The 25,601-nt window shown below is 37.3% G+C and overlaps 4 protein-coding genes across 5 annotated transcripts; 1 reads left to right on the top strand and 3 right to left on the bottom strand.

Moving 5' to 3' along the window:
* Positions 1-1,829: 1,829 nt before the first annotated feature.
* On the bottom strand, positions 1,830-9,268 carry nkain1 (sodium/potassium transporting ATPase interacting 1). Of its 2 annotated transcripts, XM_051671470.1 has the most exons (7): positions 8,591-9,268; positions 7,110-7,247; positions 6,390-6,470; positions 4,179-4,376; positions 3,953-4,013; positions 3,771-3,852; positions 1,830-2,628 (listed from the first exon to the last, which is right to left on the bottom strand). In XM_051671470.1, the coding sequence occupies exons 1-7, from the start codon at positions 8,642-8,644 to the stop codon at positions 2,619-2,621; spliced, it is 624 nt and encodes a 207-aa protein (XP_051527430.1). In that variant the 5' UTR covers positions 8,645-9,268; the 3' UTR covers positions 1,830-2,618. The 2 variants fall into 2 exon arrangements, with proteins under 2 accessions (XP_051527430.1, XP_051527431.1); XM_051671471.1 differs by lacking the exon at positions 6,390-6,470.
* A 290-nt stretch (positions 9,269-9,558) lies between these two features.
* LOC127425432 (U5 small nuclear ribonucleoprotein 40 kDa protein) lies at positions 9,559-14,510 on the bottom strand. The gene is made up of 10 exons (XM_051671449.1): positions 14,247-14,510; positions 13,887-14,016; positions 12,618-12,711; positions 12,316-12,481; positions 11,623-11,745; positions 11,401-11,521; positions 11,099-11,181; positions 10,762-10,823; positions 9,929-10,032; positions 9,559-9,771 (listed from the first exon to the last, which is right to left on the bottom strand). Exons 1-10 carry the CDS (start codon positions 14,355-14,357, stop codon positions 9,722-9,724), a joined length of 1,044 nt encoding a protein of 347 aa, XP_051527409.1. The 5' UTR covers positions 14,358-14,510; the 3' UTR covers positions 9,559-9,721.
* A 501-nt stretch (positions 14,511-15,011) lies between these two features.
* zcchc17 (zinc finger, CCHC domain containing 17) lies at positions 15,012-18,970 on the top strand. Its single transcript, XM_051671464.1, has 8 exons — positions 15,012-15,246; positions 15,694-15,774; positions 15,871-15,928; positions 16,055-16,155; positions 16,325-16,416; positions 16,520-16,620; positions 17,102-17,217; positions 17,433-18,970. The coding sequence occupies exons 2-8, from the start codon at positions 15,700-15,702 to the stop codon at positions 17,583-17,585; spliced, it is 696 nt and encodes a 231-aa protein (XP_051527424.1). The 5' UTR covers positions 15,012-15,246; positions 15,694-15,699; the 3' UTR covers positions 17,586-18,970.
* A 293-nt stretch (positions 18,971-19,263) lies between these two features.
* LOC127425453 (fatty acid-binding protein, heart-like) lies at positions 19,264-21,812 on the bottom strand. The gene is made up of 4 exons (XM_051671480.1): positions 21,649-21,812; positions 20,127-20,299; positions 19,658-19,759; positions 19,264-19,562 (listed from the first exon to the last, which is right to left on the bottom strand). Exons 1-4 carry the CDS (start codon positions 21,719-21,721, stop codon positions 19,509-19,511), a joined length of 402 nt encoding a protein of 133 aa, XP_051527440.1. The 5' UTR covers positions 21,722-21,812; the 3' UTR covers positions 19,264-19,508.
* Positions 21,813-25,601: the final 3,789 nt, after the last annotated feature.

Below are 25,601 nucleotides of genomic sequence, written 5' to 3'. Positions count from 1 at the left end.
GATTATTCAGCTTGTGCCCTGACTTGAAAGGTTGTATTAAACATGCTTACTAACAATAAAGAGGACAAAATCATCTTTTAAAAAACCTCTAAATGACATTCACTGAATTAAAGGTGAAAGAATACTTTAATTCACTAAAGAAATTCACTGCAAAAAATCCTATTGTTATCAAGTGTTTTTGTCTTGTTTTCCATTTAAAATGGTCTAAAAATCCTTAAAACAAGATACATTTACTTGAGAAACAACATACATGATATTTAGACTTGCTTTAAGAGACAAATAGAAGTGTATGTGTGTAATTTTTTCAATTAGTTATACTTCTGCGAGTGCAGTAAAGACAAAATATACTTATATTCAATATCTATTCTCTAAAAACAAGTCTAAATATCTTATATGCTGCTTCTCAGGTGAATGCATCTTTTTTTTTTTTTAAAGGATTTTTAGATATTTTAAAATATTTGTATTTTTAATATTATATTCAGCAATCTCAGATAACAATTTTTTCTTCTGCAGTACAGCTGCTAAAGTAAATGTACGTTAATTTAAAGGAGTTTTTATATTGGATATTAAAGGATATTTATATCGGAAAACAAGCCAAAACAAATCAAAAACGTATTTTGTTGCAGTGTATAATGGTGCGAAGACTACCCTCTCTCACCTTTGTTCACATCGATCCATCTTTAACTCACAAATAAACAAACTCTCTCTTATTAATAAAGCTGTGTATTGCCAATTTTCTTCACGATAAGAAATGCACAGTGACACACATTATGATTCAACAAGTCGCGAGCCATCACGTTATAATCTAGCTGCATTAAGCGTGCACGCCTGAGGGATGAGCATCCCCGCAACAGAGTGTGCATCAGCTGGGTGCAGTCTCAATCTCTCCCTCTTAGATCGGGACACTTCGCGCAACTCATAGAAGAGGTGCTGACCGCACAGAGAAATGCCAGTTTTGGAGTTTGTAGTTATTTTCATGATCTGGTTCTGTATTATTTGAACTTTAATAAAGCTCTGACGCATTAAATATAACTGCATTTAAGATGTAACGGCAGGTTGTTTCCTTTAAAGAGCTCCGGCTCTGCTTATTCCACAACGAGAGAGCTTCTGTATTTACTTATTTGGTATGTTTGTATAATTCACTCATACTTTGTGAGCTACATCACCTGAAGCTGTGTGGAAAGTTTAGAGTGCATCTGGAATGTGAGATGTGTAATTCTTCCTCTCCTCAGTCAGGCGCGAACTGCAGTGCTGCTCTCGTGCGTCATCATTAGAGTTTAATATAAACGACTTTTCGATTTTTTATTGTCGACGTTGTCGATAAAATCAACTAATCGTTTCAGCCCAACTAGTCACTATTGAAATACTTTCTATTAAGTAAAAAGTCAGTACTAGTGACATATGAACAGATATTAGTAAGCTTAAGAAATGTCAAGACAGCTTGCCATGGAAACATCCGTTACAAAAACCGGGAGGCACAAGAAAATACTTTTTGCTCTTTTATAAAATATTTTTTTTTATATTTGAATTAAAAAAAACGCCTTATTCCAAGATAACAGGTCGTAGTGTGTGGATCCTACAAAACTGCCTCTGTCTAAAAAGCAAAAAGACACTGGCTGCCCGTGAGATACTGCAAATAATGATGAACAGTGAGATAAAACAGGTCTGTCCATTGTCCTCCTATCTGAATCACACTCCCTTGTTTAGTGGAGATTTAAAACTAAGACAGCGCTTTGAAGTTCGATACCTATGTACTTGTGTGAACGAAAATTATCCTTTGTTTCACACATACCCTCTGTTGTGTATTTACAAGTGAGCAGGAAAAAGAATAATCTAGAAAATGTTTATTATGCTGAACAACTGTCCTCACCCTTCAGGCACACCCATCACTCACCCACTCACTCTCTTTTTCTCACACGTCCTTCCAGAAACAAGTTTTGTACATTAACATACATTCATTCTAAAGTTGTTTCCAAATAAACATTTATGGCTAGTCACATTACGCTTTAGGTGCATAAGTACATATCAAAACCTGTTGTGTACATCAACACAATCAGAGACACACACTCATGCACGCTGACATATGAGGGCCACCCAGAGGCATGATTCCTCTATCATGATTTTTACATGCACAAAGTCCTACTGCATTCCTCAAATATACATCTACCCAACCTAAAACATTCATCTAACACATTACATTATAGCGTCTTATTTCAGAGTATAAACAATCTCTCTCCTCCACACGCACACACCAAAAAGAGCTGATTGAGCAGCTCTGGGATGTGTTCAAAGATTACCTGGGTCAAAGGTGGGCCGACTTGTGAATACACAAACATATACAAAGGCATATGTGCTGGTGCGCACACTTTAACACATACAGAAGATCTGTTCCCATCTTCAAGTCCTGTTTAGTAATGCTTGTCTCAATAAGGCTTAAGCATTCTGTGGTTGTGTCCATATGCTTATTCTCTCTCTAACTCTCATTCTGTCACACACGCAGGCCGGTGGTGCACCATATATTTTCTCCAATAGAGGGAGACAAAGTTTGAGAGACAGATGTTGAAGCTGGTAGAACATGTCCCTAGGACTTCATCTGAGGCAGTCGTTTCTTTCGGTTTCTATCCAGCCCTAGATATAAGAAAAACACACATTTAGAATCAGACACAAAACAGGCTACATTCAGTATAGCATACTACAATACAAATGACTATTCCTACAGTATATGGTATGAATACTGTGCACAGTATGAACATTTTCTGTATACACTAATTACCCGGATGACCTACTACATTTGTCTCAATGTGCAGAGAGCACAATATGGGGGAAACTGCATCCCACAATACAATGTGCTTGACTTGACCTTTCATTTCAAGTGCGACGAATTAACTACAAGTAATATCAGCTTCTTTCTCTATCTTAACTTATTAATTGATTGCACTTCCAAATGTTAAAACATTTGACAAAATTGAATTAAAAATACAACATTTTACAGTTTTTATTTCCAAGATGATAACTGGATGCCACTTGCTGAAATAAACATGCAACAGGAGTTGCTATTATCGTTGCATAATCTTCTGTTTCACATACCATTTTTAAAATTAGTAGGACTTATATAACTGCACAGTATACAATGTAGTAAGCTACAGTAGTATTCCATTCCAAACATAGTCACCATCTTTACAAACTATACTTGAATACATGGGACATTTCTAGGTCATAAAAGGCATTAAAGAAATATTGCAGGTTCAATACAAGTTGAGCTCAATCGACTGCATTTGTGGCATAATGTTGATTATCACAACAATTAATTTTGAATTGTCCCTCCTTTTCTCATAGCTAATTTTACAACTTTGTTGCCATGGCGATGTTATGTTAACAAACCCTAAAAAGACCTTTAAAATGACGATTTAAACAACTTTACAGCTCAATTAACAAATGCGCTTTAACAGAAGAATTCATGTAAGTGCTTTAATAAAATTATAAGCTTTACATTTCTGCCTTTCAACCCTCCAAAAATTGGCCCCATTCACTTCCATTGTAAGTGCCTCACTTTAACATCGATATTTGCTTTTTTTAAAGAAAAGGAGGGACAAGTGGAAATAATTTTTTGTGGTAATCAATATTATGCCATGAATGCTGTTGATTGAGCCAAACAATCATCACCTTATCTTGAACCTGGAATATTCCTTTAATTGTAAAACCCTCTGACTTTGCGTTTTGTAAAGAATACTTTTTCTTAGAACAGAACATATGTAGATATGTGTACTTACGTATAAAGAGGCTGCAGCTGTAAATGAGAACTCTTTTGTGGAGGCTGGTAACCATAAGTGTCAAATCCACCAATGAAATCAACTGTGACAGAGAGACAGGAATCAAAGCTCAGTCACTTTAATGTGACAGTAATTGATTCGTAGCCCTTGACATTCAGCGAAAAACAAAACAGAACACTTACAGCTGTCCTCATCATCCAGGAAGACTTTACTAACATAGCAGGCATAGACAAATCCAAAGAGCTGAAACAAAGAAAAAATAGTGTACAGTATGTATGTGCCAATGCATTTCATTCTTTGGTTTAACTGGCTCAGTGGTTCTCTGTTTCCCCCTTCAAACAAACATTCATGTGTATGTACTTTTCAGAACAAGAGAAAGAAAGAATGAGGCAAAATGTGTGTACTCACTGCAAGGAACACTTGCAAGGCTGAGCTGACCACCTCTATGTATTGGTAGTCCAGCAGGCAGCCACTGACAGTGATCACATGATGATCCTGAGGAGCCAATGGTGAGTCAGGCACTGTTGTAACTAAGCAACCAGGCCCATTCTCCATCCACCAGGAACGATGAAGTGAAGTGTTAAATGTCATCAAGAAATCCCGATCCTGCACAAATACAGCAAACAAAATTATGGCATAAAGGGTTTCATAAGAAATTATTGATGACAAAGCGTAACAATGCATTAAATCTAACATTTAACAGTAACAATTTACAATAAGGTTCCATTCGTTAACATTAGTTAATGCATTAGGTATCATGAACTAACAATGAACAATACTTTTACAGCATTTATTACAACCCCAATTCTGAAAATGTTGGGACAGTATAATAAAAACAAAAAGGAGTGATTTGTAAATTATATTCACACTTTGCTATATTGGAAGCAATACATCTACACATTATATGATGTTTTACCTTGTGAATTGTATTGTTTTTTTTTTTTTTAATGTACAGTCATTTCAAATCAGATGATTGCAACACGCTCCATAAAGTTGAGACTGGCAATTAAAGACTAATAACAATTTGACTAGTTGAAATAACAAGGTGATGTGAAACAGGAGATGTTAAACAAGTGAGGCAATCGTGTCATAGTATATAAGAGCCTCCAAAAAAAAGCCTGGTCCTTCAAGAGCAAGGATCGTTCGAGACTTGTCAATTTGCCAACAGATGCTTCAGCACTTTGAGAACAATGTTCCCCAAAGACAAATTGGAAGGATTTTTGGCATTTTTTGTCCCTCTACAGTGCACAATATAGTTACAAGATTCAAGGAATCTGGTCAAATCTCAGTGCGTAAAGGGCAAGACGAAAACCATTTCTGAATGCGCGTGATCTCTGATCCCTCAGACATCACTGTCTTAAAAAACATCATTCATCTGTAATGGATATCATGAATATGGGCTTGGGATACCTTTAGTAATCCTTTGTTAGTCAACACCACTCACCGCTGCATCCACAAATGCAAGTTAAGACTTTACTAAGCAAAGCAGAAGCCCTACATCAACACTGTCCAGAAGTGCTGCCGACTTCTCTGGGCCCGGTCTCATCTTAGATGGAAAGTAGAACAGTGGAACTGTGTTTTTTGGTTTGATGAGTCCACATTTCAGTTTTTGAAAAACACAGCCATCATGTATCCTGGCCAAAGAGGAAAAGGACCATCCAAGCTGTTATTAGCATCAGGTCCAAAAGCCAGTGTCTGTATGGGCCAGGGGTGTGTCAGTGCCCATGGCATGGGTAACTCGCACATCTGTGAGAACACCATGAATGCAGACAGATATGTAAAAATTTTGGCGCAACATATACTGCCATCCAGCACTGTCTTGGACGTCCCTGCATTTTTCAGCAGGACAACTTCAAACCACATACTGCCCAGATTTCAAGTGTATGGCTGTGTGAGCAGAGAGTGTGGGTGCTAGACTGGCTTGCCTGCAGTCCTGACCTGTCTCCAACTGAGAATGTGTGGCGCATTATGAAGCACACCATACGGCAATGAAGACCCCGTACAATTGTGCAGCTAAAGACATAAATAATGGATGAATGGGGGAAAATTCCACTTTCTAAACTTAACAAACTTGTGTCTTAAGTGCCCAAATGCTTAATAAGTGTTATTAGAAGAAATGGTGATGTTTCACAGTGGTAAACACTCGACTGTCCCAACTCTTTTGGAGTGTGTTGCAATCATCTGATTTGAAATGACTGTACATTTAAAAAAAAGAAACTATGAAATTCACAAGGTAAAACATCATATAATATGTAGTTGTAGAGCTTTCAATATAGCAAAGGGTGATTATAATTTACAAATCACTCATTTTTGTTTTTATTAGCATTTTTCATACTTGTTCAGAATTGGGGTTGTAATATTTGTAAATAAAAACAATTGTTCATTGATTGTTCATAGTGCATTAACTAATGTTAACATATACAACTTTTGAAAATGTATTACTATATACAGAAATTAACATTAACCAGGATCAATAAATGATTTAAAAATATTGTTCATTGTTATTCATATTTACTAATTTTGTTAAAAAATGTGTTACCCAAGTGTTACCCATTTAACAATGCCCTATTTTTGCAATGACTTAACATAGATTGGGCACAGTAGAGTTACTTCACCTACCTGTGACAGGTGGCCAACTTCCAGATAAAAACAGATGATGAAAGAGTTCCAGCCAACCCAGATAACAAGCCACACAGCATACTACAACACATTATTAAGATATTGAAAACACAGAGTTCTTAAGTGTTTAAAGTCAACATGAAATTCAAACTGACCCAAATTACTTTCTTAATGCATATTCCTGGTCTAATTATGAAAGATTAATCGGTGCAAGTTATTCCAAAGAAAAAAAAAAATTATTTGGGTAACACTTTATTTTACAGTGTCCTTGTTACACATATTACATGTAATAACTATAGTAATAACAGTCAATTATGAATAATTACAAGCAACTAACCCTAAACTAAACTCTTACCCTAACCCTAAACCTATAGTAAGAACATGTTGTTAATTAGTAATAATCAGTAATTACTTGTGTAATTACACTGTAACAAGGACACAAAGAGTAACCATTATTTGTAATTTTAAAACAAAATGTAATAAATTGCTCTCCCTGAAATTACTTTTAATTTCCACTGACATCACTTAGACCATGCATCAATTTAAAATATTGGTTCAAACAACACACCAGTCCCTGTTTCAGGGTCATGTAATGCTTTAATAACAACACGTGTAATATCATGTGTCAAATCACATATGTGTAGTTACATCTACACTATAATATATATATAAAAGTGTAATAAAAATGTGTATTTATGCCAACAATGTATATATGCCTACCAGTATAAGATATCGTGAGCGGACTTGCACAGTTCCAAACACTCCCAAAATGACAGCCATGATATGGAGGAAATTGGCAAGGATGGGAGCCCACTGATATCCCAGAAAGTCAAACACCTGCCTCTGTAATGCAGCAACCTATGAACAAACAAACAAAGAACTGTTTATTTCAACATTACAAACTTTTATGAAGTGTACACCAATATATTTCTAATGAATAAATAGACTTGTATAAATGCACAAATAAAGACCGATAGGCAGATGTATAAACACCCACAGAATGTCTATCTTTCCAGACTTCAAAATGAGCTATGATGGGTTTATTAGCCAAGTGTCAAACTGGCACAACAACCCAGGGTTGCAGACTCCTAAGTTATGTTGGCAGAAGAATAAGTACAAAAAATCTGGTACTGTTGGCTCCTATTCTTACTAGCATAAATTTAGACATGCAGCATCCATCCAAGAAATGGCTTACAGCACTACACATTTAATCACATATGGACACAAGGAGGGATGCAAAGAGCACAGAGATTTTTACAAGAATATTTCAACTCTATAACTGGGCCAGCATGGTGGCTCAGTGGTTAGCACTGTCACCTCACAGCAACATCTCACACCTGGTCCTGGGGTCGACTCCTGGCTTTATGGACCTTCAAAGTTCTGGTCACCATTCACTTGCATTGTATGGATCTGCACAGCTGAGATATTCTTCTAAAAATCTTTGTTTGTGTTCAGCAGAAAAAGTCATACACATCTGGGATGGCATGAGGGGGAGTAAATGATGAGTGAATTTTCATTTTTGGGTGAACTGTCCCTTTAAATTTTAAGGTTAGCATTGGAGGATTTTTATATTTGTGGACAGATTCCAAAATAGGTCTGATTATTGTCAAAGTATTTTTGCTGTTCTGCAGCATAAAGACTGTTTAGGTTGAAAGGCTTAACCTATTATTACTGGGTCACACTGCTGCATTAGCAATAAGGTTTCTAGGGTACAAAAAACAAACAAACATTAAAACCTCTTAGGTCAATAGCAAATAAATAAAAAGCTTTTCTCTTTCTCTAACACACATGAGTAATCCCAAAGCCCCTTGCTGCAGCTGTTTCCATGGAAACTGCCTGGAGCCCCAGCCCACAGCCCTATGAGAGAAGAGTCTTTTCCTCTGGAGGCCCCTCATCCACACACCTCATTTATGTGGTACACAAACAAATCATGCATGCACCTACATATTTGGGGCATGAAGTTTATTCGGAAAAGTTGATGCAGATGACTCACTTGGTCCCAAAAGAGATAGGAACCACGACACCTTTATGTCCACTACACACAAGCTCTTGGCTTCACCCCTCCTAAATCAGAACCTCAGGCCAAATGAAAGTCCTGGACTCTTTTATACACAATCCCACAACATAATTACATTTTTCAGGAGAGACTTGGCATGCATTGAATAGAAACAGCACCTACACATTCTCTAGCACAATCTTACCAGCTGCAGGCAGCAGATGACCGCCAGCGTGCACCTCCCGTCGCACCGACACATGCTCTCGCGCTTGAGGCACGGCTTGGGCCCCGCGAGGCGTCGGGAGAAAGCGGAGTCCCCTGTGTGGTCCAGCGCGCTCTTCGTTCTTCCTTCACGGTTTCGGTTTTAAAACATTAAGAAGCATGCACGCTTCCGGGCGTCGATGCTTTCAGATTGCTGCTGATCATACCGGATCTCCGCCGGTGGTCCGGTTGAATTGTCCTAACCGAAAGGTCCTAAGCAGGTAGGGCTACAGCCCGCTGCGGTCCCGAATCTCTCCGGATCTGCCACACCTTCGTTTCGGGCGTCAATAATTTCAAAATAGCACAAAGAACAGAGAAAGACTGGGAGATGAGAACACCCTTAACTGGCAGAAATTAGCATCATATGATAAGCATCAAACGGAGCGCGAGATGGGGGTGGAGGGGCGCGAGGTAAGAAATAACACAAATGAAATCTGTAGCGAACACAAAGCGCGCCTTTGTGGCTTAAAGTGCTCGCTTTTTCTACCCTACGTGGAGGCAATTTTACCATCGGTGGTCTCAGACCAGCGATGTGGCTTGAGCAACCATCTTGCAGCTTCGGCTCTTTGTCATCATTGGCACTTGGAGGACGAGCGTAGAGGGGTTTGTGGGTGGAAAGCAGACAACCTCGTGCAAGTCTGTAACCCGCTCGCGCAACCGCATAGAGGCGCTTACAATGAGTGCACAAAGAAAACCACCATGCAGCGATAGACACTCTTGTAAAAGTGGATCCCACACTATCCAAATTCAAGTACATTTACACACACACACACGTGTGTGTGTATATATATATATATATATATATATATATATATATATATATATAGTTTAGTTGACTATTTAACATGATAAAATTGCTACACATATACATCTTAATATTACATTTTACACACAAACTGACAATACAAACAATACTTCTGGAAATTAGTTTATTAAAAGCATAGAAAAGCAAGTCCAACATTTTTTCCTCAACTGGTCACATTTTCCAACTACATAAAAAATAGCCAATTCAAAATCCTCTTCTTCCTATCCAATTCAGACACACACGCGCACACACACACACACACACACACAGTTATTGAATTTCTCCGATGTAGAGGCGCTTATCACTGGATCCAGAAAGAACTGTGGGAGGCAGAGAATAATTGAAATGGAATTACATTCAAAGCAGAGAGGTCAACAAAATAGGAAAAAATAAAAAAAAGAATAAGGCTCTTATTTTTCTAAAATTCAAGTTTAAAAAATATTAGGGGAAAATTATACTTCTAATATTTTTTATTACCAATTGGTTCTTCTGGATGGAAAGCCACCTCATTGACAGATCCAGCATGACCAGGGAGCTTATAAAGGATCCTACGAGACGTTGTGTCCCAGATATAAACAAACCTAAAGCACAAACACATCATGTTAAAGGAATAGTCCACCCAAAAACTCTCATCATTTACTCACCCTCATGCCATCCCAGATGTGTATGTATGACTTTCTTTCTTCTGCTGAGCACAAAGACGCAAAGATTTTTAGAAGAATATCTCAGCTCTGTGGGTCCTCACAATGCAAGTGAATGGTGACCAGACCTTTCAAGCACCAAAAAGCACATAAAGTCAGCGTAAAAGTAATCCATAAGACTCAATCTATATCTTCAGAAGTGACATGATAGGTGTGGGTGAGAAACAGATCAATATTTAAGTCCTTTTTTCTATAAATCTCCACTTTCACATTCTTCTTCTTTTGTTTTTGGCTATTCACATTCTTTGTCCATATCGCCACCTACTAGGCAGAGAGGAGAATTTATGGTAAAAAAGGACTTAATTACTGATTTGATTATCACCCACTGGAGTCATATGGATTACTTTTATGCTGCCTTTATGTGCTTTTTGGACCTTAAAAGTTCTGGCCACCATTCACTTGCATTGTACGGAACTACAGAGTGGAGATATTCTTCTAAAAATCTTCATTTGTGTTCTGCAGAAAAATGTCATACATATCTGAGATGGTATGAGGGTGTGTAAATGATGAGAGAATTTTCATTTTTGGGTGAACTATCCCTTTAAACATAACCATACAGATGATCATATTACACCAGCACTGCATACTCTATACAAACACCACACTTACCTGTCAGCAGAACCTGCTGCAATCTTACTCCCATCAGGAGACCATGAGCATCTAAGAAGATTCTAAGAATACACAAAAACACTTAAAAATCACAAAACTTTCAATGAACCCTATTGCCTGATTGCCCTATAGCATCAGTGACAGTTATTCACATCAGTGTCTGTGATGTTTGATGAAAGAATTAAATACAGTATTAATTCAACCCTGATGAAAGTCTACCTTTAATGAACAAATAAAATAATGAATTGGCTTGAATTACCAAGTGGAAATAGAACTTTAAAATAAGAATATTTATGCCAATACATTTTTTTTTTTTTTTAATGTACAGAATGATTACCTTTTCAAAGTTATGTACATTTCCCTGAAAGATCTTCACACATCTCTCCTTGGGTGCAAACGGACGGATATCCCAGACACGCACTGTTCCGAACACATGCAAAACATAAAAACAATAAATGCAAAAATACAGTAAGCCCAAAGGTTTTCTTGCATACCAGTTGTGACAGCTGTGTGCAGATCCTGCGTTTAGTATTCTACAACTCTATCTCTGACAAATAAATACACACATGCACAAAGTCATACACACATTAATGCATTAATAATAAACATTAACAAACTCAATTACATATTTAAGCTTACCAGAATTATCCATCGAGTTAGACAGCAGGTATGACCCATCTGAGCTGAGACTCAGGCCTGTCACAGAGTCTCCATGACCCTGCATACTGTAAATCAGTTTGTTCTGCCTTAAGTCCCACACCTACAACATGAGCACAAGGGTATACATAAAACAATTAGAATAAACTTGATAGAAAGAGCACAGAAATCATTTGTAGGGTATTAGTACGTGTGTGCACAGACCTTTATGTCGTTGTCAATGCCTCCTGAGATGATCTGGTCACTAGTGTCATTGAATGTCACACTGAGAACCTGATAGGTGTTCTGGAATGTGTGAACAGAGGCCTTCTTCCTGATGTCCCACAGCTACAATAAGATATGAAAAAAATGACTAGTGCTGAGGACACATTTAGACATTTTGGACACTATTTGCCTGTCACACAAACATGTCATATTTTTTCCCTAAACAGTGTTAAAAGTTAATTTTGACTATGCAAGAGCCATTGTTGATTATAAAAATGAGTATATATGAATGATGTGATCTGTTATGTTCTCTGTAAACTAGCAGCAATAACTGAAATGTGGTGATGGCATAATGGTTAAAAGATAAGAGCAAGCATCCAGGTCAGAGGTTCAGAAATCCTGAACTGCAAAAACAACAAACCCTAGATTGCTCCAGAAGAAATGTCCCTGTTGTAAGTCACATTGGATTAAATCATCAGCTATATGAAGAATAACCCAAATACTACAGTCATGTTGTATGTGTTTGTTTGTAAGATGTAATGCTGATTAATTAAAACAGAACTTCCACTATAATCAGGGCCATATCGAAACTGTGAGTGAAAAGTCTCTCAAGATTCATGAGGTCAAGACATGTAATAGACTTCTGGAGAGTTTGGAGTCTAGACTTGGGGGGTTAAGTGATGTCATATTTACCTTCACAGTTCCATCATCACTGCCTGTGCAGACCAGCTGTGGGCCGCGTCGAGCCGGAAAACATGAGTTCACAAAGGACGTGTGACCTTTCAGACGCTTCACACGCTCCCCTGTCTCGCTGTCCCAAATGCACACCGTCTTGTCCGTACTGGCTGAGAAGAGCAGACTGGAACACACAAATAAACACTGAATAAATGAGAGAATGATGCATTTATGCAAGAGCACAAGAGTGAAGCTTTCAGCACATGAGTCTGCAGTGTAAATGACAAAGAGAGCCCTTTTCTTTTCCCACACAAACATACCTGCCATCTGTGTTGTAGTGAAGCTCCATCACAGCTCCACTGTGGCCTTTGAGTGTAGCATAGTTCTCACAGTCTCCATACACATTCCACAGTACTGCAAGAACACCACAAATACCCATCAAATGCATACTGTTGATAAATACATCAGCGTTTAAACTACAGTGCAGAAGATCAATGTAAATCTACTTTTAAAGGAATATTCCGGGTTAAATACAAGTTGAGCTCAATCGACTGCATTTCAGGCATAATGTTGATTACCACATAAATTAATTTTGACTCATCACTCCTTTTCTTTAAAACATGCAAAAATATGGGTCACAGTGAGGCACTTACAATGGAAGTAAATGGGGCCAATCCGTAAACATTCAAATACTCACTGTTTTAAAAGTATAGCCACAAGTGTGTAAAGATGATTTTAGTGTGATAAAATCGCTTACTAACCTTTTCTGTGTAAAGTTACATACAATTTTACAACTTCGTTACCATGATGATGTAACGTCAACAAACCCTAAAATTACTTTAAAAATGACTATTTTAACAACTTTACAGCTCAAATAATAGATGAGTTTTAACAGAAGAATTAATGTAAGTACGTTTATAAAATTATAAGCTTCACGTTTCTGCCTTTAAACCCTCCAAAAATTGGCCCCATTCACTTCCATTGTAAGTGCCTCACTGTAACCTGAGTCATCAATTTTTTTTTGGTTATAATAAACATTATGCCACAAATGTTTTCGATTGAGTTTCAAGAGATATTTCAACCAAAAATGAAAAATTCTCTCATCATTTACTCACCAAATTCATTACTAATCCAATATTTAAGCCCTTTTTTCACTATAAATCTCCACTTTCACATTGTTAAAATGGAGATTTATAGTAAAAAAAATAAATAATAAAAAAAAAAGGACGCAAGTATTGATCTGTTTCTCACGCACACCTATCATATCACTTTTGAAGATATGGATTTAATCACTGGAGTCGTATGGATTACTTTTACGCTGCTTTTATCTGCTTTTTGGACATTCAGATTTCTGGCTACCATTCACTTGCATTGTATGGGCCTACAGAGCTGAAATATTCTTCTAAAAATCTTCATTTGTGTTCAGCAGAAGAAAGAAAGTCAAACACATCTGGGATGGCATGAGGGTGAGTAAATGATGAGAGAATTTTCATTTTTAGGTGAATGATCCCTTTAACTTGTTTTGAACCAGTAATATAACTCTTAAAGTGACACAAAGCCATAAGGAAAAGCACAGTCTGATGACTTACAGATGAGGCGATCATATCCTGAGGAGGCTAAAGTGGCTCCATTGGGATGAAACTTGCAGCAGTAAACTTCTCCTTCATGACCAGAGAGCAGCATTATAGGAGCCTGCAGACTGGAGCTGCGCGGGGGACCCTGATGTAAATAGAGAGAGAGAGAGAGAGAGAGAGAGAGAGAGAGAGAGAGAGAGAGACCATGTTTCACGTTTGTGCAAGTGGTGTAGAATAATGAAGCCCCCCCCCACCACTTATCATGAACCCACTACTTTGACTACAGATGGTCATATTTAGAGACAGTTCTCATAGTGAACTACCAGAGAGTGTGAGAAAACAAGAGATAACTTTTAATTCCGCTCTCACTCTTACCATAGCAGAGAGCTGCTGGGACTGAGCTGCGGCCACCAACTCGGTCCGGGGTTTCTTCACACCGGCTGGAACAAGTGCCATCTCTGCCCCGCGCTTCTTCGGTTCGATCATTGTTGTAGAAATAATACAATTTGACCTAACTATCAAACCTGAACTAACTACCTAATGCCTTTTCTAATGAATGAGTTTTTCAAGCTGTCCACCACCATCAAGCTACGCACGCTCGCCAAGTTAAACACTTCCGGTTACACGAACCCTTCTGATTGGCTGTTTCCAGAGATTCTGTTATTAAAGAGTTAACAATCTCCGCGGCTCTATCATAGGCGAGAGCATAACGGTCAACTAGCGTGATACGACAGTAAGTTGCCGTTTGCGGATACCATACAAATTAATGAGCAGAGCCGTAAACTGACAACAACCTGTCGTAAAATCATCCGCGTCTTCTGTTATGAAACAGCAATTTTTTATTGTAGTTAACGCAACAAATATTTAATTCCAAAAGGATTGTTTGGTGTAAAACATGTTGAATATTAAGTTATGAGCTGTTTTATCACGAACTAAGTTTATTCCGCACACTGAAGCATCTCCTCTATAAATTTCCAATAGAAATAGCCTATTGTATCAACGCCAGTGTACCACACATTTAATATCTATGGAGCCGCCGCGTTATGCTATTTTTAAACTAAGTAGAAGGGCTCTGGCTGTTTCGTACAAACCGCGATCCTATTGGCTACTAATCAAAACTGTGACCCGGAAGAAAAAAAAACCAACTAATAGTTGCGCTAAATAAGGCGGGTGTGTTTACGTTTGGTATTGTGACTGTTGAGAGTTAGGATTTTGTCGGTAGATCGATTTTATCTTAATTTTGAGATAGAAAATGCCACCGTTTGGCACGATTGCTCTGTTTGTCTTATAGTTATATCAAAGCTTGTTTCAAAAGTACAGTAACACTGGCACGACCTGATCCCATCTGACACTGACGGCAAAAAGCAAAAGAACTGTAAGTTGGCATGCCAACCATATTTTCATTCACTTACTGGCATGAGGTGCTTTTATATTTAGATTAGATTTATTTTCATTGTTTAGAGTACAAGTATAGAGCTAAGTAAATACAGCTAGCATTTATCCAGAGGTGCAAAAAGTAATATAGCATATACAAATTTGCAAATAAGTTAAATATGGCAGTATATTTCAAATGATGTACAAAATAGCAGTATAGTGTAGATGCTTATTGTAGTGCTGAAGATGGAATATGGTTGCGAGTAATATGTGCAAAGCAATGTAATTAAGTAATATATAAGCGTAATACGTTATGGTGTATATACTGTACTAAAGCATTAGTGATGGCATCATTTAGATGCAATGGTGAAAGTTTAAAAGAGTGCATCTGTTTTCTGCTCTAGTATGCTCAGTTAAAGAGAGATGGAAATGTGTGTTCCCTTTGCAGGTGTGAATGGCTGAGGAGCGGACGAGAGAGCCAGCTGGTCTGGATGGACTGCCACCGATGTACAGCATACTGAAAGGAGAGGTTAGATCTGAGAAAGAGCAGTGTGTGTAGCTTTTAAAATCACATAGATCTGTCCTCTCGCTGATTAGTTTACCTTCTTATCTTTATCTTCTCTAGGTGGTCTCTGTGACAGCATATGGTGCTTTTGTCAAAATTACGGGTTACAGGAAACAAGGTAAGGTTGGATAAAGTTACCCAGCTGTGTGTGTGTGTGTGTGTGTGTGTGTGTGTGTGTGTGTGCGCGCATGCATATGAGAAGGCACAACTTTTACATTGTGTCTGTATGTGTTTGCATTGTCAGGCCTGGTTCACAAGAGTGAGATGTCTGCCTGTCGGGTAGAAAACCCAGCTGAAATTGTTGATGTAGGCGAACAAGTTTGGATAAAAGTCATTGGCAGAGAGGTATATTTAATTTTGCATGTATGCAAATACAAAAATAACGATGTAATTTTAACTTGTGAGTAAGGGCATACTACACTACTGTTACAAGTGAATTTTTGCTATAACTAAACCTGCGGCACTCACTAAAACTGATTTATGCAATGATCTACTTTATTTCTATTTATTTCAGATTAATGGTGATAAAGTCAAACTCTCCTTCTCTATGAAAGCCGTCAATCAAGGAACTGGGCGGGACCTAGACCCCAACAATGTAATGGCAGAGTAAGTGGTTTTATGTTACATGAGTGCTATGTGGTCACATGTTTGCAGATAGGTCATTCATAAATATGTCAAATTTGTCTTTAAATAAATATTCTGCATACAGACAGGATGAACGCAGACGAAGGCAGTTCAAAGATCACACAGGGCAGAGGATCACCTTGGAGGCTGTGCTCAACACCACATGCACAAAGTGTGGCTGCAGAGGTAGAGCAACATGTTCCCTCAAGCACCAGGCCATGTTTACCAGACCCAATTCCAGTGTACATTAGTTGATACTTGGCCTTGTACTACAGACAGCCTAATAAACATTTCTTTTGCATAATTATTTCAGAAAAGGTGATTTGTTTCAAGAAAATCCTGGCCACTCTTTTCCATAGAATGAAAGTGAATGAAGACTGTTAAGCTCCAAAAAGCACAATAAAAGTGTCTTAATGTGGTCCATATGGCTTGTACATTATTCCAAGTCTTCTAAAGTCATACAATAGCTTTGTGTAAGGAACAAACCAAAACTTTACAGACAGAACATATGAGCAGCAGCTGCACTACCATGACACAAGCATTTGGAATCAGCTTCAGATCCCGTGCCTGTTGTCTTTATTTGCAGATTATACCTTTAATCCCTGAACACCTGTTATGACAATGTGTATGATATAAATAATGACGATTAGGTCTTTTTACATGTAAGGTCACTTTGCAAAGGACTGCTTCTCAAAGCCTGGACTGCAGTACAGTTTAGTGCCAGAAGAGGAGGAGGAGCCAGCTGTTCAGAGCACCCAGTCAGAGCCTCAGAAACGTAAAAAGGTACGCACACACCCCTTTGAGGCCAACCACTGGCAGCTATCACACATTTAGATGTCATGCTGCTGGCAAGCAGTTGTGCAACTTCGCTCTAGTTTCGTCTCCCCCTCTATCATCACTTGTTGCCAGTTTTTCTAATAGTTCCCTATTGCAAACATCAACCCATTTGTCCCTCTTTTCATTTGCTTACTCAGAGCACCTTTTCCATTTTCCTGCAGGAAAAGAAGGCAAAGAAAGAAAAGAAGAAAAAGAAAGACAGGAAGAGATACAGCTCTTCATCTGATAGCAGCGATGATGATGCCAAGAGGCCACGACTTCCACATTCTGAGAAAAAGAAAAAAAACAAGAAGCACAAACGCAAAACAAAGTGATTGTGAATCAGGTTCTTACTCAATATGTTTGCCTGGTTTTCCAGCACAAGTACTGTATCTTAACATCCTTAAAACAAGACACATTTACTTGAGAATCATAATGACTTAAAGATATTAAGTCTTGTTTTCAGAGAAATCTAAGAAAATCTAGTGGGGTTTATGAGGGTAAGTGCACCCCAAAAGTGAAAATTCTGTCATCATTTACTCATCCTCACATTGTTCCAAACCTATATGACTTTCTCTTCCGTAAACCACACATACAACAAAAAATAATAATGTTAGGCAGTATGTTAGTCTTGGTCACTATTTACTTTCTTTGCATTTTTTTTCCCCCATAGTGAATGGTAACTTAGGCAAACATTCTGTCTAATATCTTTTGTCTTACACAAAAGAAAGAAAGTCATATGGCTTTAGAACAACCTCAGGGTGAGTAAATGACACAATATTAATTTTAGGTGAACTATTCCTTTAAATTAAGCATAACTATGTGCCAGTGGGGTGAGAATTGAATTTATTGAATCAAGTTTATTTATCTTACCTCAGTGGCAAATATTTAATTTCTTGTTTTAAGCATAAATCGAACTAAATTTGGTTAGAAAAAAAAAAATATATATATATTGTTTATCAAGTAAATGTTTCTTATTTTAAAGGAATATTCCAGATTCAATACAAGTTGAGCTCAATCGACTGCATTTGTGGAATTATATTGATTACCGCAAAATATAATTTTGACTTGAGCAAAAATCTGTGCTCCAGTGTGGCACTTACAATGGAAGTGAATGGGGCCAATCCGTAAAAGTTAAAATACTCACTGTTTCAGAAGTATAGCCACAAGATGTAAACAATATACTTGTTAACATGATTTTAGTGTGATAAAATGGCTTACTAACCTTTTCTGTGTAAAGCCATGATGATGTAATGTCAACAAACCCTAAAATGACTGTAAAAACTTTACAGCTCAATTAATACATAAATTTTAACTAAAGAATTAATGTGAGTGCTTTTATAAAACTATAAGCTTCACATTTCTGCCTTTAAACCCTCCAAAAATTGGCCCCACTCACTTCCATTGTAAGTGCTTCACTGTAACCGTGATATTTACAGTGGTGTATAGAAAGGGAGGGACAGTTTTGTGCTAACAAATGCTGTCGATTGAGCTTAACTTGTATTGAACCTGGAATATTCCTTTAAGGATGCTTGGATTTTTTACTTGAAAACAGGACACATATGTTTAGCAAGAAAATTTGTTTTTGCAGTGCAATTATGATATTGTATGTAAAACAATTGTGCATGTATGCATTTATGTGAGTGGAAATTAACAGATGTGTGTAGCTGCATACATTTTGAAATGCATTTGTTTAAATTAAAAGTTGAAGTGAATATGATCATTAGGGTGACTGGATTTATGGGTGAGAGGTTGTAAAGTTTACTCTAAATGACCCTTTACCCAGAAACACACGAGACACCCATTAGCCCGATTTAGAATACATTCGTCACCCAGCAGACACTGGAACATGCTTAAATTAGAATGCTCACACACATGGAAAACACAGACCACACTGAAACAACACATGGTAACAGTGTACAATACAGAGTCCTTTGCATTTTTAAGAGTACACAACACACAGGGCACAGTGTTTGAGCAGTTGATGGAAATGTTGACATAAGTTGCGCAGGGTGGATTTGGAACGGATATCACATTTATTGTAGACCAAAGGTGTAGAACTCAACATTGACTGTTGAGGCAGATAACACACCCAGTATAAGACATCATATACAGACATTTGGAGGTATGAAGCTGGAATTTTATTTAGTGTATGAAGAACGGTGCAAAAGAAAGGCATGAAAACCGTTGAAAATGTACATAACCAGTGACAATAAGGTTGCCAGGATGAGAGGATTGATTGTAACTGAAGTTTCCCTTTATTCTCCCTTCACATAGTGTCGTGTGGAGACAACTTCACCAAGTGTCAATGTCTGTTAATAAAAGAGAGACAACTTGGCCTGTTAGAATATGCATATCATCATCACAATTTATAATATATTCACACACATACACAAACAACACTGACCAGAGTGAGGTTGTTGTCACTGACTTCTCGGACTAGGGTTGTCTCTTTGCCGTCCCATTTCTGAACATGAACCAACTTGCCTCCATCCAGGGTCACCAAGGACTAACACACAGACACAGGGAAAAGATGTAATGAGACAAATGGAAAATAACACTTTAATTCTTGCTACATAGATAGTGATGATTACCGTTATGTCTACATTAATGATTGACCTGTGAATGTCACGGGATGAGTCGAAGGACTTCCAAGGACCCCCTTGTATACTAAAGACAACCCTCTCTTATGTGATGATCTAAGATAAACGTATCTATCATTCAACCAGTTCACAAGATTTACTGATAAAACCTATTAAATGTTAATGCAACTCTAATGTGTTTGTCAAGAAATTAAATGTGCCTTTATCCATCTTGAAGCACAAGACTTGAAAGAGGGACTAATGCATGCTCTGTACACATTGAGATTTTATTACCTTGCATTTACGGTCATCAGCAGTGTTCTCGTCAAATTCCTCTCCCAGTTTAAAGTTAATTTCGGTGCTCTTGAAAGTGCTGACGGTCTTAAGTGTGATGACATCACCCTCCATGGAGATGATGGTTGTGGGTTTGGTCATGCCGCCAACTTGACGCGTAGCAAAGCCCACACCTGATCCATACACATAAATAAATAACACATTTATATATATATATATATATATATATATATATATATATATATATATATATATATATACACACACACACACACACACACATACACGTATAAATGCACAACATTTCAACATTGCATGAGCAGAGGAATCTCCATTTACTTTTAAAAGGAGTTGTTAAAGAGGTAAAAACTGTCACATCTATGTGGGTGTGAAATATATATTATAAAAGCAATTAAACAAATTTTTCTGACAGCATTTTTTTAACAAATCTATTCAAATGGGACCACAACTGCAGGTATTTCCTTATTAGTCAAAATGCTAAAGATGACAGAGCATCCACAAAGCTTAAGGGCAGCAGCATTGTAATAATTAAACAAAGATTGCATATATTTAGTGGTTAGTTAGGAATGAACACGTCTCTGCAAATATAACCAAACTCTGGAACGGTCAAAATGGTCAACACACAAGGTTTTGGAAGAACGCACCAATCAGTATCGATTTGTTCAGTAAATATTGCAAGTGAGTAGCCTATTTGTGTGAATTTATACAATGTGAACTACACTTTGACCCTAGATAAAGAGCCAAAATGTAAGTGTAGCATTTTAAAGCTGAATAGTTGGAATAATAAAAAAAAAAAGTTCACCCACTCAAATTTGTATCACCCACACGCTCCCTCCCTTTTATTCTTTCCACACAGATGCACATTGATTCATTTGCCCCTCTGTCTTTCTCCATCTTCCTCTGTTAAGCCACAACTCAGCACTACTTTAATATTCACAAATTATCAGCAAAGCTTCCTAGAGATGGCCGACAAGCCTATATGATTGATGTTTCCATATGCTGTGTCTGTGGAACAAAACAAACTTGAGGAACCTTACTGATTAACAAAACATCAAGGTTACTTTATAGTTCAAGTAATGCAGGCAACATGTGTTGTAATGTCTGCAATTCTCAAAAGGAAGTTCTATGGTCCTTATAATGGGTTCTTTGTATTTCATGAATTGCTTGGAGAACAGCAGCTATTCTGTAGTCACACGTGGTCATGGTATGACTGGCGTGTGATAGCACATGCATGTGTTAGCAAATTTAAAATTTACAGCAATGAGATCCTCCCTGCACCACATGCACTCCTTCTTAAACACACCCATGCACACACAAGCACACATGCACCTGCACAGTACAAATTTTCCTTTTCCTTTCCCACACTGCACAAAATGCCATGGGACTAAACACACCCAAATTACAAGTGCTTACTTGCATCAAAGGCACACCCTATATTTAGCTGTAAAGCATACACACACTGCACACATACACAGTGTTATGTTCATGCACTTCTACTCACCGAGGGCTTTCATGTAGTCATCAAAATTTTTGCTCTCCTTTAAGTTCCATGTGCCAACAAAAGCCTCTGCCATGTTTGAAGCCGAATAAGAGAACAAGAGTGAAGAATGAGAAAGAGTGAGAGAGGATAAGACAGTACCACTGAGCTCCTGCAACCTTACTGGCTGATTTATAACTGCTGTTTGTGATGTCATCACTACAAGCTTGGGGGAGGAGGTGGGAGGAGCAATGAAAAACAGATGGATGGATGGGGGGCAAGAGAAATGGGGAATGGTGGATTGTAGTAGAATCTATTGAAAAATTGTAGAATAAAGAGAAGGCATTGATGTTATATAGCTGTCTTACCAGAGGGTGAGAAAGACAAAGGGAAATACAGAAGAGGACAAAGAGAACACTGTTGAATAAAAAGTAATGCAAGACATTCATATTATAGAAAACTAGATGTAGGTGACAATCAAGATTTTTGACGTTATTGTTTAAATGTGAACCTTTTTTGTAGGATAAGAAAAACTAGCTTGGCTGTTGACCATTGAAAACTGGTAAATTGTAACGATTTGTGCATGGAGCCACATTGAGAGCCCCATATCTTTGGGATTTAACCATATAGGGCCTTAAAAAGATATCCAAAGGACAGTTTATTCTGAACTAGAATCTAAAATTATATTAAGGTGTCTTTAATACTTCTGAAGTTATAGGCATCGGACTTTGGAAAAAAACACAAAAAAGGGTTTTTTTTCACAATTTTGGACACACCCCATTGGCATATTATGCAACAAGGGGTGCTGAAGTAAACTGATTTTAGGTATAGACCTACCTATCTCTGTGTAAAAACTAAATAATGACACTGCCACCTTTCTATGGTTATTTTTTGACCTGTGGATTTGCTCCAAAATCATCGTCGGAAATTTTCACTTTGACCCGCCTCTGCACAATACTGGATAACTCAGTAAAATATTGATCCACGGCATTTCATAGTTTGGCTTTCACCATCATTTGTTTATCTTTCTTCAGAAAAAGTATTAACAGCCGGGGAAGCTTCTGAAATTTGGTCGATTTGACATTTAATAACCCATGCTAATTTCTTTGCATTAGATAACAAATGATCATAAAGTGGCATCTGCAAACAAATCATTTTTAACCAGTTTTGCAATTATTGCTAACTTACTGATCCCATGGTGATTTTAATGGATGTAGGGAGTCAGTTCAATTCAAGTTAGTGTAGTTCTATTATCTAGTAATATTTTGAATATTTCTATTGTTTTATCATTTAAAATAAAAAAATAAAAAACATTTTGTGAAACATTTTGCATGAAGAATGTGATTGTGCTCTCTTTCTTTACAATAAATGGCACTTGGTTAGTATTTTGTTATCTCATGAAATGACGCTCATACATCTTTAACTTGTATGGCTTAAGTGTTCAAATACCAATGTTTTGGGCCAATGTATAAAGAAAAGCAAGTGCATAGAGAGAAAGAGAAAGAGCAATGCGGAGGAGGGGGGAATGATTGATATGAGGGCCAGGGTCACGTGATATTCCCTTTCCTCTCTCTGTCTCTCTCTCTCTCTTTTACAACCACTGAGGACATGACCTTTTGTCAGAGGGCACTTTCTTCCCACCCTTTATACTCTCTGACTGGGTGTTTGGCTGTTCTGCTCGGTAAGAGACGGTGAAGATCTAGCCGTATCAGCTGCTGTTTGTACAATAATCACCAAAACACAGTACAAGTAACACTAAACCATTTCCTCGGCCCATCCTCTGAGCAACAAGGCTGAATCTACAAGCGTTTGTAAGCGAGAGCGCACGGTCTGAAATGAATGATTGTTCAAGTGCGTGTGTGTGTCTGCAACCTCTTGGAGCAGCTTTTCCCAAGTCGACAGCATGAAGGGTATGAATACCAGAATTTGTGTGCAACAAGGTCTGAGGCATACACTGAACTCTTGAATTTTTTATAGTTTGAAACATTAGGTTAAATATTGTTATCAGAGAGCAGCTGTTTCACATAGTTCATGAACATCAGACATCTGGTGCACACAGCTTCTTTAGATCAACAACAGATTTTGAAAGAAGCAAAAGAACTCACATGCTACAGCAAACCAGTCTGAAAATACACCAAGAATTGATACATTAATGTATCAATAAAAAATTAAACTAAGAAATCACTCATGACCCTGAAGAATTGAAACAAATCTAATTTTTATGATGTGGGTAGGGATAACCTTGAATTTTTCACAGCGTACACCCAGAATAAAACTATATAAAATTCTAGACTTACTGTGCTTTTCACCCACAACTACCTCAGTAATCATACATCAGACTTCTTTAAAAGGTTCGTTCAGCATAAAAGTCATAGGATGTCCCAGTTTGTACTCATCATTCCTCCTGAGAGAACATGCCGTGATATACTCACACACATCCTTTGAAACATATGCATCTGTTACACAGACACACACATTGTTATTGTCGCCTTTTCCAGATATTAATATTTATGTTTCCTTATCCATATAGATACCTTATCTAATCTGCTGATTATAACTATTAACTTTGATGAACTACTCTTGAATTGTATTTTTAATGCGTGATAAAAGTATAATTTATTGCCGTTACAGTGTATCCTGGTGATAGCATAATGTTGATTACCACAAAAAATTATTCTGACTCGTCAATCAAAAAAAAAAAAAGCAAAAATCTGGGTTACTGTGAGGCACTTACAATAGAAGTGAATGGGGCCAATCTATAAACATTAAACTACTGTTTTAAAAGTATAGCCAAACAACGTAAACAATATGCATGTTAACATGATTTTAGTGTGATAAAATCGCTTACTAACCATTTCTGTGTAAAGTTATAGACAATTTTACAACTTCGTTGTCATGCAATATAACGACGTAAACCCTAAAATGACCATAAAACATTTAAGCAACTTTACAGCCCAAATAATACACAAGTTTTAACAGAAGAATCAATGTATGTGCTTTTATAAAAATATGAGCTTCACATTTCTGTCTTTAAACCCTCCAGAAATTGGCCCCATTGTCTTCCATTGTAAGTGCCTCCCTGTAACCTCGATTTTTTTAAAGAATTTTAAAAGTTAAATTTTTTGTGGTACAATCAATCAATTATGCCAAAAATGCTATCATTTGATTAGAACTTGTATTGAACCCAGAATATTCCTTTAAGTACCATATGCAAAGGCTCTCTTTGACAGTTAAAGTTATGATATTCCAGCACCCTTGCTTTTTCCATTGACTACAGGAATTCATGTTATCCTTGTAAACCACATGTTGTGCAATACAGTATACCCCCATTCTCCCAAAAGTGTGTATATATATATATATATATATATATATATATATATATATATATATATATATATACATATAACTTTATGTGTTAGATAGCACTGAGACTCTTCCAAGTTGCTTTACACATTCAGTTTTCACCCTTATACATACACGGTATGTGAACACACACTGGACTATCACTGTGTCTAAAAGGGTATGCAGAGTTCATATGTTGACATTTGACACAAACAGGTGCTGGAGATAGACAGGGAAAGAGAGAGAGAAATAGGGGAGAGGTATAGAGAAAGAGAGATGTGAGGGAGAGACTAGTTTTAGAGAAAAAGGTAAGATGTCAAACCCCTTTTCAAGACAGCGCTCTGGTCACAGATCTAAAACACACAACACACAGATCATGAAATCAGTCCAAGTCGCAGAGACAAAACACACAAAACACAGGTCACAAATCTAACTTCTGTCAAATACCAACATATCTTTTATGGCATTGGCAGTATTTGAAATCAACTTTTGCTGAGTCCTGTCTTTACTGATCACTGTAAACTGTGTGTCAGATATTTGTGCTCAAGTGTGCCTCCATATGTGTAAGAAAAAATGATTAAAGAAAAAGTTCACCCAAAAATGAAAATTCTCTCATTTACTCACCCTCATGCCAT

Source organism: Myxocyprinus asiaticus, chromosome 34 (assembly GCF_019703515.2).
Source record: "Myxocyprinus asiaticus isolate MX2 ecotype Aquarium Trade chromosome 34, UBuf_Myxa_2, whole genome shotgun sequence".
NCBI classification, from domain to species: domain Eukaryota; kingdom Metazoa; phylum Chordata; class Actinopteri; order Cypriniformes; family Catostomidae; genus Myxocyprinus; species Myxocyprinus asiaticus.
This window is presented reverse-complemented; position numbering and strand designations above follow the sequence as displayed.